Raw genomic sequence first — 13,076 nt, 5'->3', positions numbered from 1 at the left:
CGGGATTTCATAAAGGCGTTCACGAATTTTTCTAAGACATTTGGTTTTTGATGGTGTTTGCTCTGGACTGGTTTTCTTACTTAAACAATCCTTGTCCTGAAAATTCTTCATCTGCCTTTGGAATGTTGTGTCGATGTTTTGGTATATTTCAAAATGCAGAACGCTTTCTTCTGCGTGGATGTGCAGTTATGATAATGACTGCGAAGAATAATTACTTCTAATGGCCTCTAGTGGCGATATCATCACTGGAAGAAGTTTCGCTGTTGCCGGATAAAACTCGTATAATTGAAATTTTAGAATAAATTTGTTTCGGCAAAATAATAATAATATTAATAATAAATAAATAAATTATTCAATTCGGAAAACAATTACAGAATGTATTTGTTACGATATTGTTCTGACGAAGCAAATTATTTGTTTTTGTATTGTCTTTAAATATTCCTTTTTTAACTGACTATATCTATCAGCAACTGACTATATCTATCAAAACGTTTTTCAATCTTGCTTATGTGAAATAAATTTTCAGATATATTTTTTTTATTTCCCTGAATTTCAAATATTTTGTAAAAATTTTAGGGAAGTCGATATCCTTGGTTTTTCAATAATATATAAGCAGCATTTCATCTATTTCTTTAGGTTCTCAATTTAATGTATACTCTTATTTTTATAATATTTTTTCCAAACGATTACAAATTTTTATTTTTACACTTCCATATAAATTTTTTCCTGTTACTGCATAATAATATGGTGTTTGTAATATGGTGTTGAATCTTTCATTTGGCAACAATGGTTTATAACATGAAATATATATGGATAGGTAATATATATATATATATATCTTATCACGTACTCTTATGAAGTTGAAATTCTCCACTTTCACAGTACTGAAGTTACTGAATATTCTTTTAGGAAATAATGACAAAAAAGAAACAGATGACTCCACTGGCGGAAAAGAAATGGTAATTAACTTCCTTTCGATTATAGCTTGTCTATTTTATTTCCGTATCATTGTGTGTGTCTGTGTGGAGTTGAATTCTTTTTGAAATAGCATTTCAATTTACAAGTTCCACTCAGGGAAAAACAATTATAAATTTATTTAAGATAAAATATGATTTAAATTAATTATGAAACCAGGATAGGGAAATGATGAATATTTGCACCTCATTCAATGAAAATAGAAGGTCAATCAAATACACACACACACACTCACACTATTATACCATAATAAAAGCTTAAAAAATTCCTTGCACTTTTAAGATTGTTTACAAATGTTTATAAAATTATAATTTTTTTAAATGCTTTATTGGGTATTTATCGATTTATTAGACTGAATTTGTATATGGTGAGATTTCCGTTTAATAATTGGGAAATAAAGAAATCTCCGATCATATTTATTAGCTTCTTGTTTTCAGCTTTGAAGAAATATTTTACATTTCTTGTAACTATTTTTTTAAAACTCGTGAAATTTATGAATATATTTTTGCATTTATTTTTACTGTATGAACGTGAAGTGCGTAAATGACAATCGTATCGTGTAAAGTTCAGAAAATTATGTATTTCCATAATGTTTTTCTATCTTCATTTAATATAAATGATGTATATTGTTATTATTTCTATTTATTAAAATAAAAATATTATTCTTGTTTTGAGGGAATCTTCATGTGAATTGAAATTTATAACACGACACCATTATAGTTCGATGAGCTACAATCATTTTCCAATTTATTGACGATTCTTTGAGACGGAAGCAACTCATCTTTTTTTTGGAAGGAAAAAAAAAAAGTTTATTCTTGTTTCACTTAAAGAATGAAAATCAATAAAAAATGCGCCTTAAAATAATTACTGTTGAAGGAGAAAATAATCTACATTTCGTGACAATGTTGAATTTGCCTTATTTTCTTAATCAAAAAGTACATTATCTATGTTTGAAGCTTTATTTCACTTTCATATTTTTAGAACAGCTGTGGTATATTTAATTGCCATGAAGTATGATAATCTTTCTTCATTGAAATGCATTCTTTCATTATTAAACATATATGAAAAATGTAATTCTAGGTTCCATAATTGTCATTATGCAGATTATTATTGTAAATAAAATATGGCTGGGTCATGTGATTGAGTATTATTTTTAATTTTTTTAAAAGGGCTTTTTGATAAAATTATGATGCAACTTTAATTTCCATGATAAATTTTATATAAAATTGAGCCATAGTTTTGAAAACAAATTAGCAGAAAATGTATAACTTATCACTTATTTATTAAATAATAAAGAATAATGAAAATTATTTTAATTTTTGGTATAGTATTAGCTAAATATTTATTTCACTACGAGTTACTGATATTTTACTGCTCAATATTGAAAGATGAGTTGAATAATTAGGTATTCGTTTTGTTTATAATGAAATTTCTATTTATTCATTAAAATTTTCTTTTGTTCATAAATAATCGAATCATTTAAAGATTGTTATTTTCATTAAAGAAAATTTTTGAATCTTTTTTGTAATTGATATTGGCTAAAAATAAAGTTCTCAAATTATGTTTTTTTTATAGGACGAGATGGAGGTTGGAATTACACATCCCTCGATAGAAAATGGTATACCTACAAATCCACAAGGTTTTGAATCAGATTTTGACGGTGAGAACGAAAACAAATACGTTTTTTACCAGGAACTTTTTAGAATTTCTAGTATTTATTATTTTTACTTTATTTATCACTGGATTAGATTACATTCGACTACTCTTTAGATTTTAGCGCTTTAAATCATTAATTAATTAATATGCTAATTTTGTTAAAGACTGACTTTCAAAAGGAGACCTAAAATTCTCGGGAAATATATTTTTATTTCACAATAATTTTGATCCTGAATTGTGATATATATTAACGACTATACAATAGGATATAGGAAAATTTTAAAGTTTTTCAGCTTTCTTTAGTAAACGCTCTAAAAAGTAGGAAATAATGTATTTTTAAATCGAAAATCGAGTATATTTTTATTGTGAGATTAAGGCCAAAATTATGTGAAAACTTTTTTTTGGGGGGGCATTTTTTGGCAAAGCAAAATATATTTTGATGGGGGATAAAGTATAATTTACTGAGTTGTTCAAATCATCACGATCTTCAAAATAATTCTAAATTGTGATCAAGAATCGGGGAAAAATGTGTATAAAATATTAAAAACATGTTTTCAATGCCAGCTCCCAGGTTCGAATAGTGTTTAATACAAGTTTGGTAGCAAAACGTAAAATTTGACTATTTATGCACATGGCATTTTTGATTGAAGCATTGTGAATGATGTGTTAAAACGGAGAATTTCACTGGTTGAAGTGACAATAAGTTCTCATCCTCATTGAGAAAGAAATGGACAGACTTCAAGCTGGGAAGTCTCAAATTCAATAGTTTCGATTCATTTTTGGAGAATCTCGGCGGTGTTCCATTATTCTATGCCGTATATGGAAATTGTTAATTATCGCAGTTAACATTGCCACGTAAGTGAAAGATGACTTCATCCCTAACAAAAATCTTTTCACGAAACCGTCTACCTCTAGTTTATATAAAAAATCCACACGTAATGCGGCTTCAGAAAGTTTTGAAGACTCTGCCATCTGAAATGCATATGCTTCGAATTTTTGAGATCTCCTTAACAGATGCCACTCTGTTGTTTAAGGCATCTTCAGTTCCTGAATCACACTACGCGTTAAATTTTCGGGATTTCATAAAGGCGTTCACGAATTTTTCTAAGACATTTGGTTTTTGATGGTGTTTGCTCTGGACTGGTTTTCTTACTTAAACAATCCTTGTCCTGAAAATTCTTCATCTGCCTTTGGAATGTTGTGTCGATGTTTTGGTATATTTCAAAATGCAGAACGCTTTCTTCTGCGTGGATGTGCAGTTATGATAATGACTGCGAAGAATAATTACTTCTAATGGCCTCTAGTGGCGATATCATCACTGGAAGAAGTTTCGCTGTTGCCGGATAAAACTCGTATAATTGAAATTTTAGAATAAATTTGTTTCGGCAAAATAATAATAATATTAATAATAAATAAATAAATTATTCAATTCGGAAAACAATTACAGAATGTATTTGTTACGATATTGTTCTGACGAAGCAAATTATTTGTTTTTGTATTGTCTTTAAATATTCCTTTTTTAACTGACTATATCTATCAGCAACTGACAACTACAATCTTGCTTATGTGAAATAAATTTTCAGATATATTTTTTTTATTTCCCTGAATTTCAAATATTTTGTAAAAATTTTAGGGAAGTCGATATCCTTGGTTTTTCAATAATATATAAGCAGCATTTCATCTATTTCTTTAGGTTCTCAATTTAATGTATACTCTTATTTTTATAATATTTTTTCCAAACGATTACAAATTTTTATTTTTACACTTCCATATAAATTTTTTCCTGTTACTGCATAATAATATGGTGTTTGTAATATGGTGTTGAATCTTTCATTTGGCAACAATGGTTTATAACATGAAATATATATGGATAGGTAATATATATATATATATATCTTATCACGTACTCTTATGAAGTTGAAATTCTCCACTTTCACAGTACTGAAGTTACTGAATATTCTTTTAGGAAATAATGACAAAAAAGAAACAGATGACTCCACTGGCGGAAAAGAAATGGTAATTAACTTCCTTTCGATTATAGCTTGTCTATTTTATTTCCGTATCATTGTGTGTGTCTGTGTGGAGTTGAATTCTTTTTGAAATAGCATTTCAATTTACAAGTTCCACTCAGGGAAAAACAATTATAAATTTATTTAAGATAAAATATGATTTAAATTAATTATGAAACCAGGATAGGGAAATGATGAATATTTGCACCTCATTCAATGAAAATAGAAGGTCAATCAAATACACACACACACACTCACACTATTATACCATAATAAAAGCTTAAAAAATTCCTTGCACTTTTAAGATTGTTTACAAATGTTTATAAAATTATAATTTTTTTAAATGCTTTATTGGGTATTTATCGATTTATTAGACTGAATTTGTATATGGTGAGATTTCCGTTTAATAATTGGGAAATAAAGAAATCTCCGATCATATTTATTAGCTTCTTGTTTTCAGCTTTGAAGAAATATTTTACATTTCTTGTAACTATTTTTTTAAAACTCGTGAAATTTATGAATATATTTTTGCATTTATTTTTACTGTATGAACGTGAAGTGCGTAAATGACAATCGTATCGTGTAAAGTTCAGAAAATTATGTATTTCCATAATGTTTTTCTATCTTCATTTAATATAAATGATGTATATTGTTATTATTTCTATTTATTAAAATAAAAATATTATTCTTGTTTTGAGGGAATCTTCATGTGAATTGAAATTTATAACACGACACCATTATAGTTCGATGAGCTACAATCATTTTCCAATTTATTGACGATTCTTTGAGACGGAAGCAACTCATCTTTTTTTTGGAAGGAAAAAAAAAAAGTTTATTCTTGTTTCACTTAAAGAATGAAAATCAATAAAAAATGCGCCTTAAAATAATTACTGTTGAAGGAGAAAATAATCTACATTTCGTGACAATGTTGAATTTGCCTTATTTTCTTAATCAAAAAGTACATTATCTATGTTTGAAGCTTTATTTCACTTTCATATTTTTAGAACAGCTGTGGTATATTTAATTGCCATGAAGTATGATAATCTTTCTTCATTGAAATGCATTCTTTCATTATTAAACATATATGAAAAATGTAATTCTAGGTTCCATAATTGTCATTATGCAGATTATTATTGTAAATAAAATATGGCTGGGTCATGTGATTGAGTATTATTTTTAATTTTTTTAAAAGGGCTTTTTGATAAAATTATGATGCAACTTTAATTTCCATGATAAATTTTATATAAAATTGAGCCATAGTTTTGAAAACAAATTAGCAGAAAATGTATAACTTATCACTTATTTATTAAATAATAAAGAATAATGAAAATTATTTTAATTTTTGGTATAGTATTAGCTAAATATTTATTTCACTACGAGTTACTGATATTTTACTGCTCAATATTGAAAGATGAGTTGAATAATTAGGTATTCGTTTTGTTTATAATGAAATTTCTATTTATTCATTAAAATTTTCTTTTGTTCATAAATAATCGAATCATTTAAAGATTGTTATTTTCATTAAAGAAAATTTTTGAATCTTTTTTGTAATTGATATTGGCTAAAAATAAAGTTCTCAAATTATGTTTTTTTTATAGGACGAGATGGAGGTTGGAATTACACATCCCTCGATAGAAAATGGTATACCTACAAATCCACAAGGTTTTGAATCAGATTTTGACGGTGAGAACGAAAACAAATACGTTTTTTACCAGGAACTTTTTAGAATTTCTAGTATTTATTATTTTTACTTTATTTATCACTGGATTAGATTACATTCGACTACTCTTTAGATTTTAGCGCTTTAAATCATTAATTAATTAATATGCTAATTTTGTTAAAGACTGACTTTCAAAAGGAGACCTAAAATTCTCGGGAAATATATTTTTATTTCACAATAATTTTGATCCTGAATTGTGATATATATTAACGACTATACAATAGGATATAGGAAAATTTTAAAGTTTTTCAGCTTTCTTTAGTAAACGCTCTAAAAAGTAGGAAATAATGTATTTTTAAATCGAAAATCGAGTATATTTTTATTGTGAGATTAAGGCCAAAATTATGTGAAAACTTTTTTTTGGGGGGGCATTTTTTGGCAAAGCAAAATATATTTTGATGGGGGATAAAGTATAATTTACTGAGTTGTTCAAATCATCACGATCTTCAAAATAATTCTAAATTGTGATCAAGAATCGGGGAAAAATGTGTATAAAATATTAAAAACATGTTTTCAATGCCAGCTCCCAGGTTCGAATAGTGTTTAATACAAGTTTGGTAGCAAAACGTAAAATTTGACTATTTATGCACATGGCATTTTTGATTGAAGCATTGTGAATGATGTGTTAAAACGGAGAATTTCACTGGTTGAAGTGACAATAAGTTCTCATCCTCATTGAGAAAGAAATGGACAGACTTCAAGCTGGGAAGTCTCAAATTCAATAGTTTCGATTCATTTTTGGAGAATCTCGGCGGTGTTCCATTATTCTATGCCGTATATGGAAATTGTTAATTATCGCAGTTAACATTGCCACGTAAGTGAAAGATGACTTCATCCCTAACAAAAATCTTTTCACGAAACCGTCCACCTCTAGTTTATATAAAAAATCCACACGTAATGCGGCTTCAGAAAGTTTTGAAGACTCTGCCATCTGAAATGCATATGCTTCGAATTTTTGAGATCTCCTTAACAGATGCCACTCTGTTGTTTAAGGCATCTTCAGTTCCTGAATCACACTACGCGTTAAATTTTCGGGATTTCATAAAGGCGTTCACGAATTTTTCTAAGACATTTGGTTTTTGATGGTGTTTGCTCTGGACTGGTTTTCTTACTTAAACAATCCTTGTCCTGAAAATTCTTCATCTGCCTTTGGAATGTTGTGTCGATGTTTTGGTATATTTCAAAATGCAGAACGCTTTCTTCTGCGTGGATGTGCAGTTATGATAATGACTGCGAAGAATAATTACTTCTAATGGCCTCTAGTGGCGATATCATCACTGGAAGAAGTTTCGCTGTTGCCGGATAAAACTCGTATAATTGAAATTTTAGAATAAATTTGTTTCGGCAAAATAATAATAATATTAATAATAAATAAATAAATTATTCAATTCGGAAAACAATTACAGAATGTATTTGTTACGATATTGTTCTGACGAAGCAAATTATTTGTTTTTGTATTGTCTTTAAATATTCCTTTTTTAACTGACTATATCTATCAGCAACTGACAACTACAATCTTGCTTATGTGAAATAAATTTTCAGATATATTTTTTTTATTTCCCTGAATTTCAAATATTTTGTAAAAATTTTAGGGAAGTCGATATCCTTGGTTTTTCAATAATATATAAGCAGCATTTCATCTATTTCTTTAGGTTCTCAATTTAATGTATACTCTTATTTTTATAATATTTTTTCCAAACGATTACAAATTTTTATTTTTACACTTCCATATAAATTTTTTCCTGTTACTGCATAATAATATGGTGTTTGTAATATGGTGTTGAATCTTTCATTTGGCAACAATGGTTTATAACATGAAATATATATGGATAGGTAATATATATATATATATATCTTATCACGTACTCTTATGAAGTTGAAATTCTCCACTTTCACAGTACTGAAGTTACTGAATATTCTTTTAGGAAATAATGACAAAAAAGAAACAGATGACTCCACTGGCGGAAAAGAAATGGTAATTAACTTCCTTTCGATTATAGCTTGTCTATTTTATTTCCGTATCATTGTGTGTGTCTGTGTGGAGTTGAATTCTTTTTGAAATAGCATTTCAATTTACAAGTTCCACTCAGGGAAAAACAATTATAAATTTATTTAAGATAAAATATGATTTAAATTAATTATGAAACCAGGATAGGGAAATGATGAATATTTGCACCTCATTCAATGAAAATAGAAGGTCAATCAAATACACACACACACACTCACACTATTATACCATAATAAAAGCTTAAAAAATTCCTTGCACTTTTAAGATTGTTTACAAATGTTTATAAAATTATAATTTTTTTAAATGCTTTATTGGGTATTTATCGATTTATTAGACTGAATTTGTATATGGTGAGATTTCCGTTTAATAATTGGGAAATAAAGAAATCTCCGATCATATTTATTAGCTTCTTGTTTTCAGCTTTGAAGAAATATTTTACATTTCTTGTAACTATTTTTTTAAAACTCGTGAAATTTATGAATATATTTTTGCATTTATTTTTACTGTATGAACGTGAAGTGCGTAAATGACAATCGTATCGTGTAAAGTTCAGAAAATTATGTATTTCCATAATGTTTTTCTATCTTCATTTAATATAAATGATGTATATTGTTATTATTTCTATTTATTAAAATAAAAATATTATTCTTGTTTTGAGGGAATCTTCATGTGAATTGAAATTTATAACACGACACCATTATAGTTCGATGAGCTACAATCATTTTCCAATTTATTGACGATTCTTTGAGACGGAAGCAACTCATCTTTTTTTTGGAAGGAAAAAAAAAGTTTATTCTTGTTTCACTTAAAGAATGAAAATCAATAAAAAATGCGCCTTAAAATAATTACTGTTGAAGGAGAAAATAATCTACATTTCGTGACAATGTTGAATTTGCCTTATTTTCTTAATCAAAAAGTACATTATCTATGTTTGAAGCTTTATTTCACTTTCATATTTTTAGAACAGCTGTGGTATATTTAATTGCCATGAAGTATGATAATCTTTCTTCATTGAAATGCATTCTTTCATTATTAAACATATATGAAAAATGTAATTCTAGGTTCCATAATTGTCATTATGCAGATTATTATTGTAAATAAAATATGGCTGGGTCATGTGATTGAGTATTATTTTTAATTTTTTTAAAAGGGCTTTTTGATAAAATTATGATGCAACTTTAATTTCCATGATAAATTTTATATAAAATTGAGCCATAGTTTTGAAAACAAATTAGCAGAAAATGTATAACTTATCACTTATTTATTAAATAATAAAGAATAATGAAAATTATTTTAATTTTTGGTATAGTATTAGCTAAATATTTATTTCACTACGAGTTACTGATATTTTACTGCTCAATATTGAAAGATGAGTTGAATAATTAGGTATTCGTTTTGTTTATAATGAAATTTCTATTTATTCATTAAAATTTTCTTTTGTTCATAAATAATCGAATCATTTAAAGATTGTTATTTTCATTAAAGAAAATTTTTGAATCTTTTTTGTAATTGATATTGGCTAAAAATAAAGTTCTCAAATTATGTTTTTTTTATAGGACGAAATGGAGGTTGGAATTACACATCCCTCGATAGAAAATGGTATACCTACAAATCCACAAGGTTTTGAATCAGATTTTGACGGTGAGAACGAAAACAAATACGTTTTTTACCAGGAACTTTTTAGAATTTCTAGTATTTATTATTTTTACTTTATTTATCACTGGATTAGATGACATTCGACTACTCTTTAGATTTTAGCGCTTTAAATCATTAATTAATTAATATGCTAATTTTGTTAAAGACTGACTTTCAAAAGGAGACCTAAAATTTTCTGGAAATATATTTTTATTTCACAATAATTTTGATCCTGAATTGTGATATATATTAACGACTATACAATAGGATATAGGAAAATTTTAAAGTTTTTCAGCTTTCTTTAGTAAACGCTCTAAAAAGTAGGAAATAATGTATTTTTAAATCGAAAATCGAGTATATTTTTATTGTGAGATTAAGGCCAAAATTATGTGAAAACTTTTTTTTTGGGGGGCATTTTTTGGCAAAGCAAAATATATTTTGATGGTGGATAAAGTATAATTTACTGAGTTGTTCAAATCATCACGATCTTCAAAATAATTCTAAATTGTGATCAAGAATTGGGGAAAAATGTGTATAAAGTATTAAAAACATGTTTTGAATGCCAGCTCCCAGGTTCGAATAGTGTTTAATACAAGTTTGGTAGCAAAACGTAAAATTTGACTATTTATGCACATGGCATTTCTGATTGAAGCATTGTGAATGATGTGTTAAAACGGAGAATTTCACTGGTTGAAGTGATAATAAGTTCTCATCCTCATTGAGAAAGAAATGGACAGACTTCAAGCTGGGAAGTCTCAAATTCAATAGTTTCGATTCATTTTTGGAGAATCTCGGCGGTGTTCCATTATTCTATGCCGTATATGGAAATTGTTAATTATCGCAGTTAACATTGCCACGTAAGTGAAAGATGACTTCATCCCTAACAAAAATCTTTTCACGAAACCGTCCACCTCTAGTTTATATAAAAAATCCACACGTAATGCGGCTTCAGAAAGTTTTGAAGACTCTGCCATCTGAAATGCTTATGCTTCGAATTTTTGAGATCTCCTTAACAGATGCCACTCTGTTGTTTAAGGCATCTTCAGTTCCTGAATCACACTACGCGTTAAATTTTCGGGATTTCATAAAGGCGTTCACGAATTTTTCTAAGACATTTGGTTTTTGATGGTGTTTGCTCTGGACTGGTTTTCTTACTTAAACAATCCTTGTCCTGAAAATTCTTCATCTGCCTTTGGAATGTTGTGTCGATGTTTTGGTATATTTCAAAATGCAGAACGCTTTCTTCTGCGTGGATGTGCAGTTATGATAATGACTGCGAAGAATAATTACTTCTAATGGCCTCTAGTGGCGATATCATCACTGGAAGAAGTTTCGCTGTTGCCGGATAAAACTCGTATAATTGAAATTTTAGAATAAATTTGTTTCGGCAAAATAATAATAATATTAATAATAAATAAATAAATTATTCAATTCGGAAAACAATTACAGAATGTATTTGTTACAATATTGTTCTGACGAAGCAAATTATTTGTTTTTGTATTGTCTTTAAATATTCCTTTTTTAACTGACTATATCTATCAGCAACTGACTATATCTATCAAAACGTTTTTCAATCTTGCTTATGTGAAATAAATTTTCAGATATATTTTTTTTATTTCCCTGAATTTCAAATATTTTGTAAAAATTTAATGGAAGTCGATATCCTTGGTTTTTCAATAATATATAAGCAGCATTTCATCTATTTCTTTAGGTTCTCAATTTAATGTATACTCTTATTTTTATAATATTTTTTCCAAACGATTACAAATTTTTATTTTTACACTTCCATATAAATTTTTTCCTGTTACTGCATAATAATATGGTGTTTGTAATATGGTGTTGAATCTTTCATTTGGCAACAATGGTTTATAACATGAAATATATATGGATAGGTAATATATATATATATCTTATCACGTACTCTTATGAAGTTGAAATTCTCCACTTTCACAGTACTGAAGTCACTGAATATTCTTTTAGGAAATAATGGCAAAAAAGAAACAGATGACTCCACTGGCGGAAAAGAAATGGTAATTAACTTCCTTTCGATTATAGCTTGTCTATTTTATTTCCGTATCATTGTGTGTGTCTGTGTGGAGTTGAATTCTTTTTGAAATAGCATTTCAATTTACAAGTTCCACTCAGGGAAAAACAATTATAAATTTATTTAAGATAAAATATGATTTAAATTAATTATGAAACCAGGATAGGGAAATGATGAATATTTGCACCTCATTCAATGAAAATAGAAGGTCAATCAAATACACACACACACACTCACACTATTATACCATAATAAAAGCTTAAAAAATTCCTTGCACTTTTAAGATTGTTTACAAATGTTTATAAAATTATAATTTTTTTAAATGCTTTATTGGGTATTTATCGATTTATTAGACTGAATTTGTATATGGTGAGATTTCCGTTTAATAATTGGGAAATAAAGAAATCTCCGATCATATTTATTAGCTTCTTGTTTTCAGCTTTGAAGAAATATTTTACATTTCTTGTAACTATTTTTTTAAAACTCGTGAAATTTATGAATATATTTTTGCATTTATTTTTACTGTATGAACGTGAAGTGCGTAAATGACAATCGTATCGTGTAAAGTTCAGAAAATTATGTATTTCCATAATGTTTTTCTATCTTCATTTAATATAAATGATGTATATTGTTATTATTTCTATTTATTAAAATAAAAATATTATTCTTGTTTTGAGGGAATCTTCATGTGAATTGAAATTTATAACACGACACCATTATTGTTCGATGAGCTACAATCATTTTCCAATTTATTGACGATTCTTTGAGACGGAAGCAACTCATCTTTTTTTTTGGAAGGAAAAAAAAAAGTTTATTCTTGTTTCACTTAAAGAATGAAAATCAATAAAAAATGCGCCTTAAAATAATTACTGTTGAAGGAGAAAATAATCTACATTTCGTGACAATGTTGAATTTGCCTTATTTTCTTAATCAAAAAGTACATTATCTATGTTTGAAGCTTTATTTCACTTTCATATTTTTAGAACAGCTGTGGTATATTTAATTGCCATGAAGTATGATAATCTTTCT

General features: G+C 27.4%; 1 protein-coding gene across 12 annotated transcripts in view; it reads left to right on the top strand.

The window, feature by feature from the left end:
• LOC129958405 (uncharacterized) overlaps nucleotides 1-13,076 on the top strand; it is a 152,862-nt gene that overhangs the window by 136,127 nt on the left and 3,659 nt on the right. For all 12 annotated transcript variants that reach the window (XM_056070884.1, XM_056070885.1, XM_056070873.1 and 9 more), the window contains 7 exons: nucleotides 910-959; nucleotides 2,551-2,635; nucleotides 4,598-4,647; nucleotides 6,239-6,323; nucleotides 8,286-8,335; nucleotides 9,925-10,009; nucleotides 11,984-12,033. In XM_056070884.1, the coding sequence (XP_055926859.1) occupies nucleotides 910-959; nucleotides 2,551-2,635; nucleotides 4,598-4,647; nucleotides 6,239-6,323; nucleotides 8,286-8,335; nucleotides 9,925-10,009; nucleotides 11,984-12,033 (455 nt within the window). The remainder of the gene's footprint in view (nucleotides 1-909; nucleotides 960-2,550; nucleotides 2,636-4,597; nucleotides 4,648-6,238; nucleotides 6,324-8,285; nucleotides 8,336-9,924; nucleotides 10,010-11,983; nucleotides 12,034-13,076) is intronic.

This window comes from Argiope bruennichi, chromosome X1 (genome assembly GCF_947563725.1).
Source record: "Argiope bruennichi chromosome X1, qqArgBrue1.1, whole genome shotgun sequence".
NCBI classification, from domain to species: Eukaryota; Metazoa; Arthropoda; class Arachnida; order Araneae; family Araneidae; genus Argiope; species Argiope bruennichi.
This window is presented reverse-complemented; position numbering and strand designations above follow the sequence as displayed.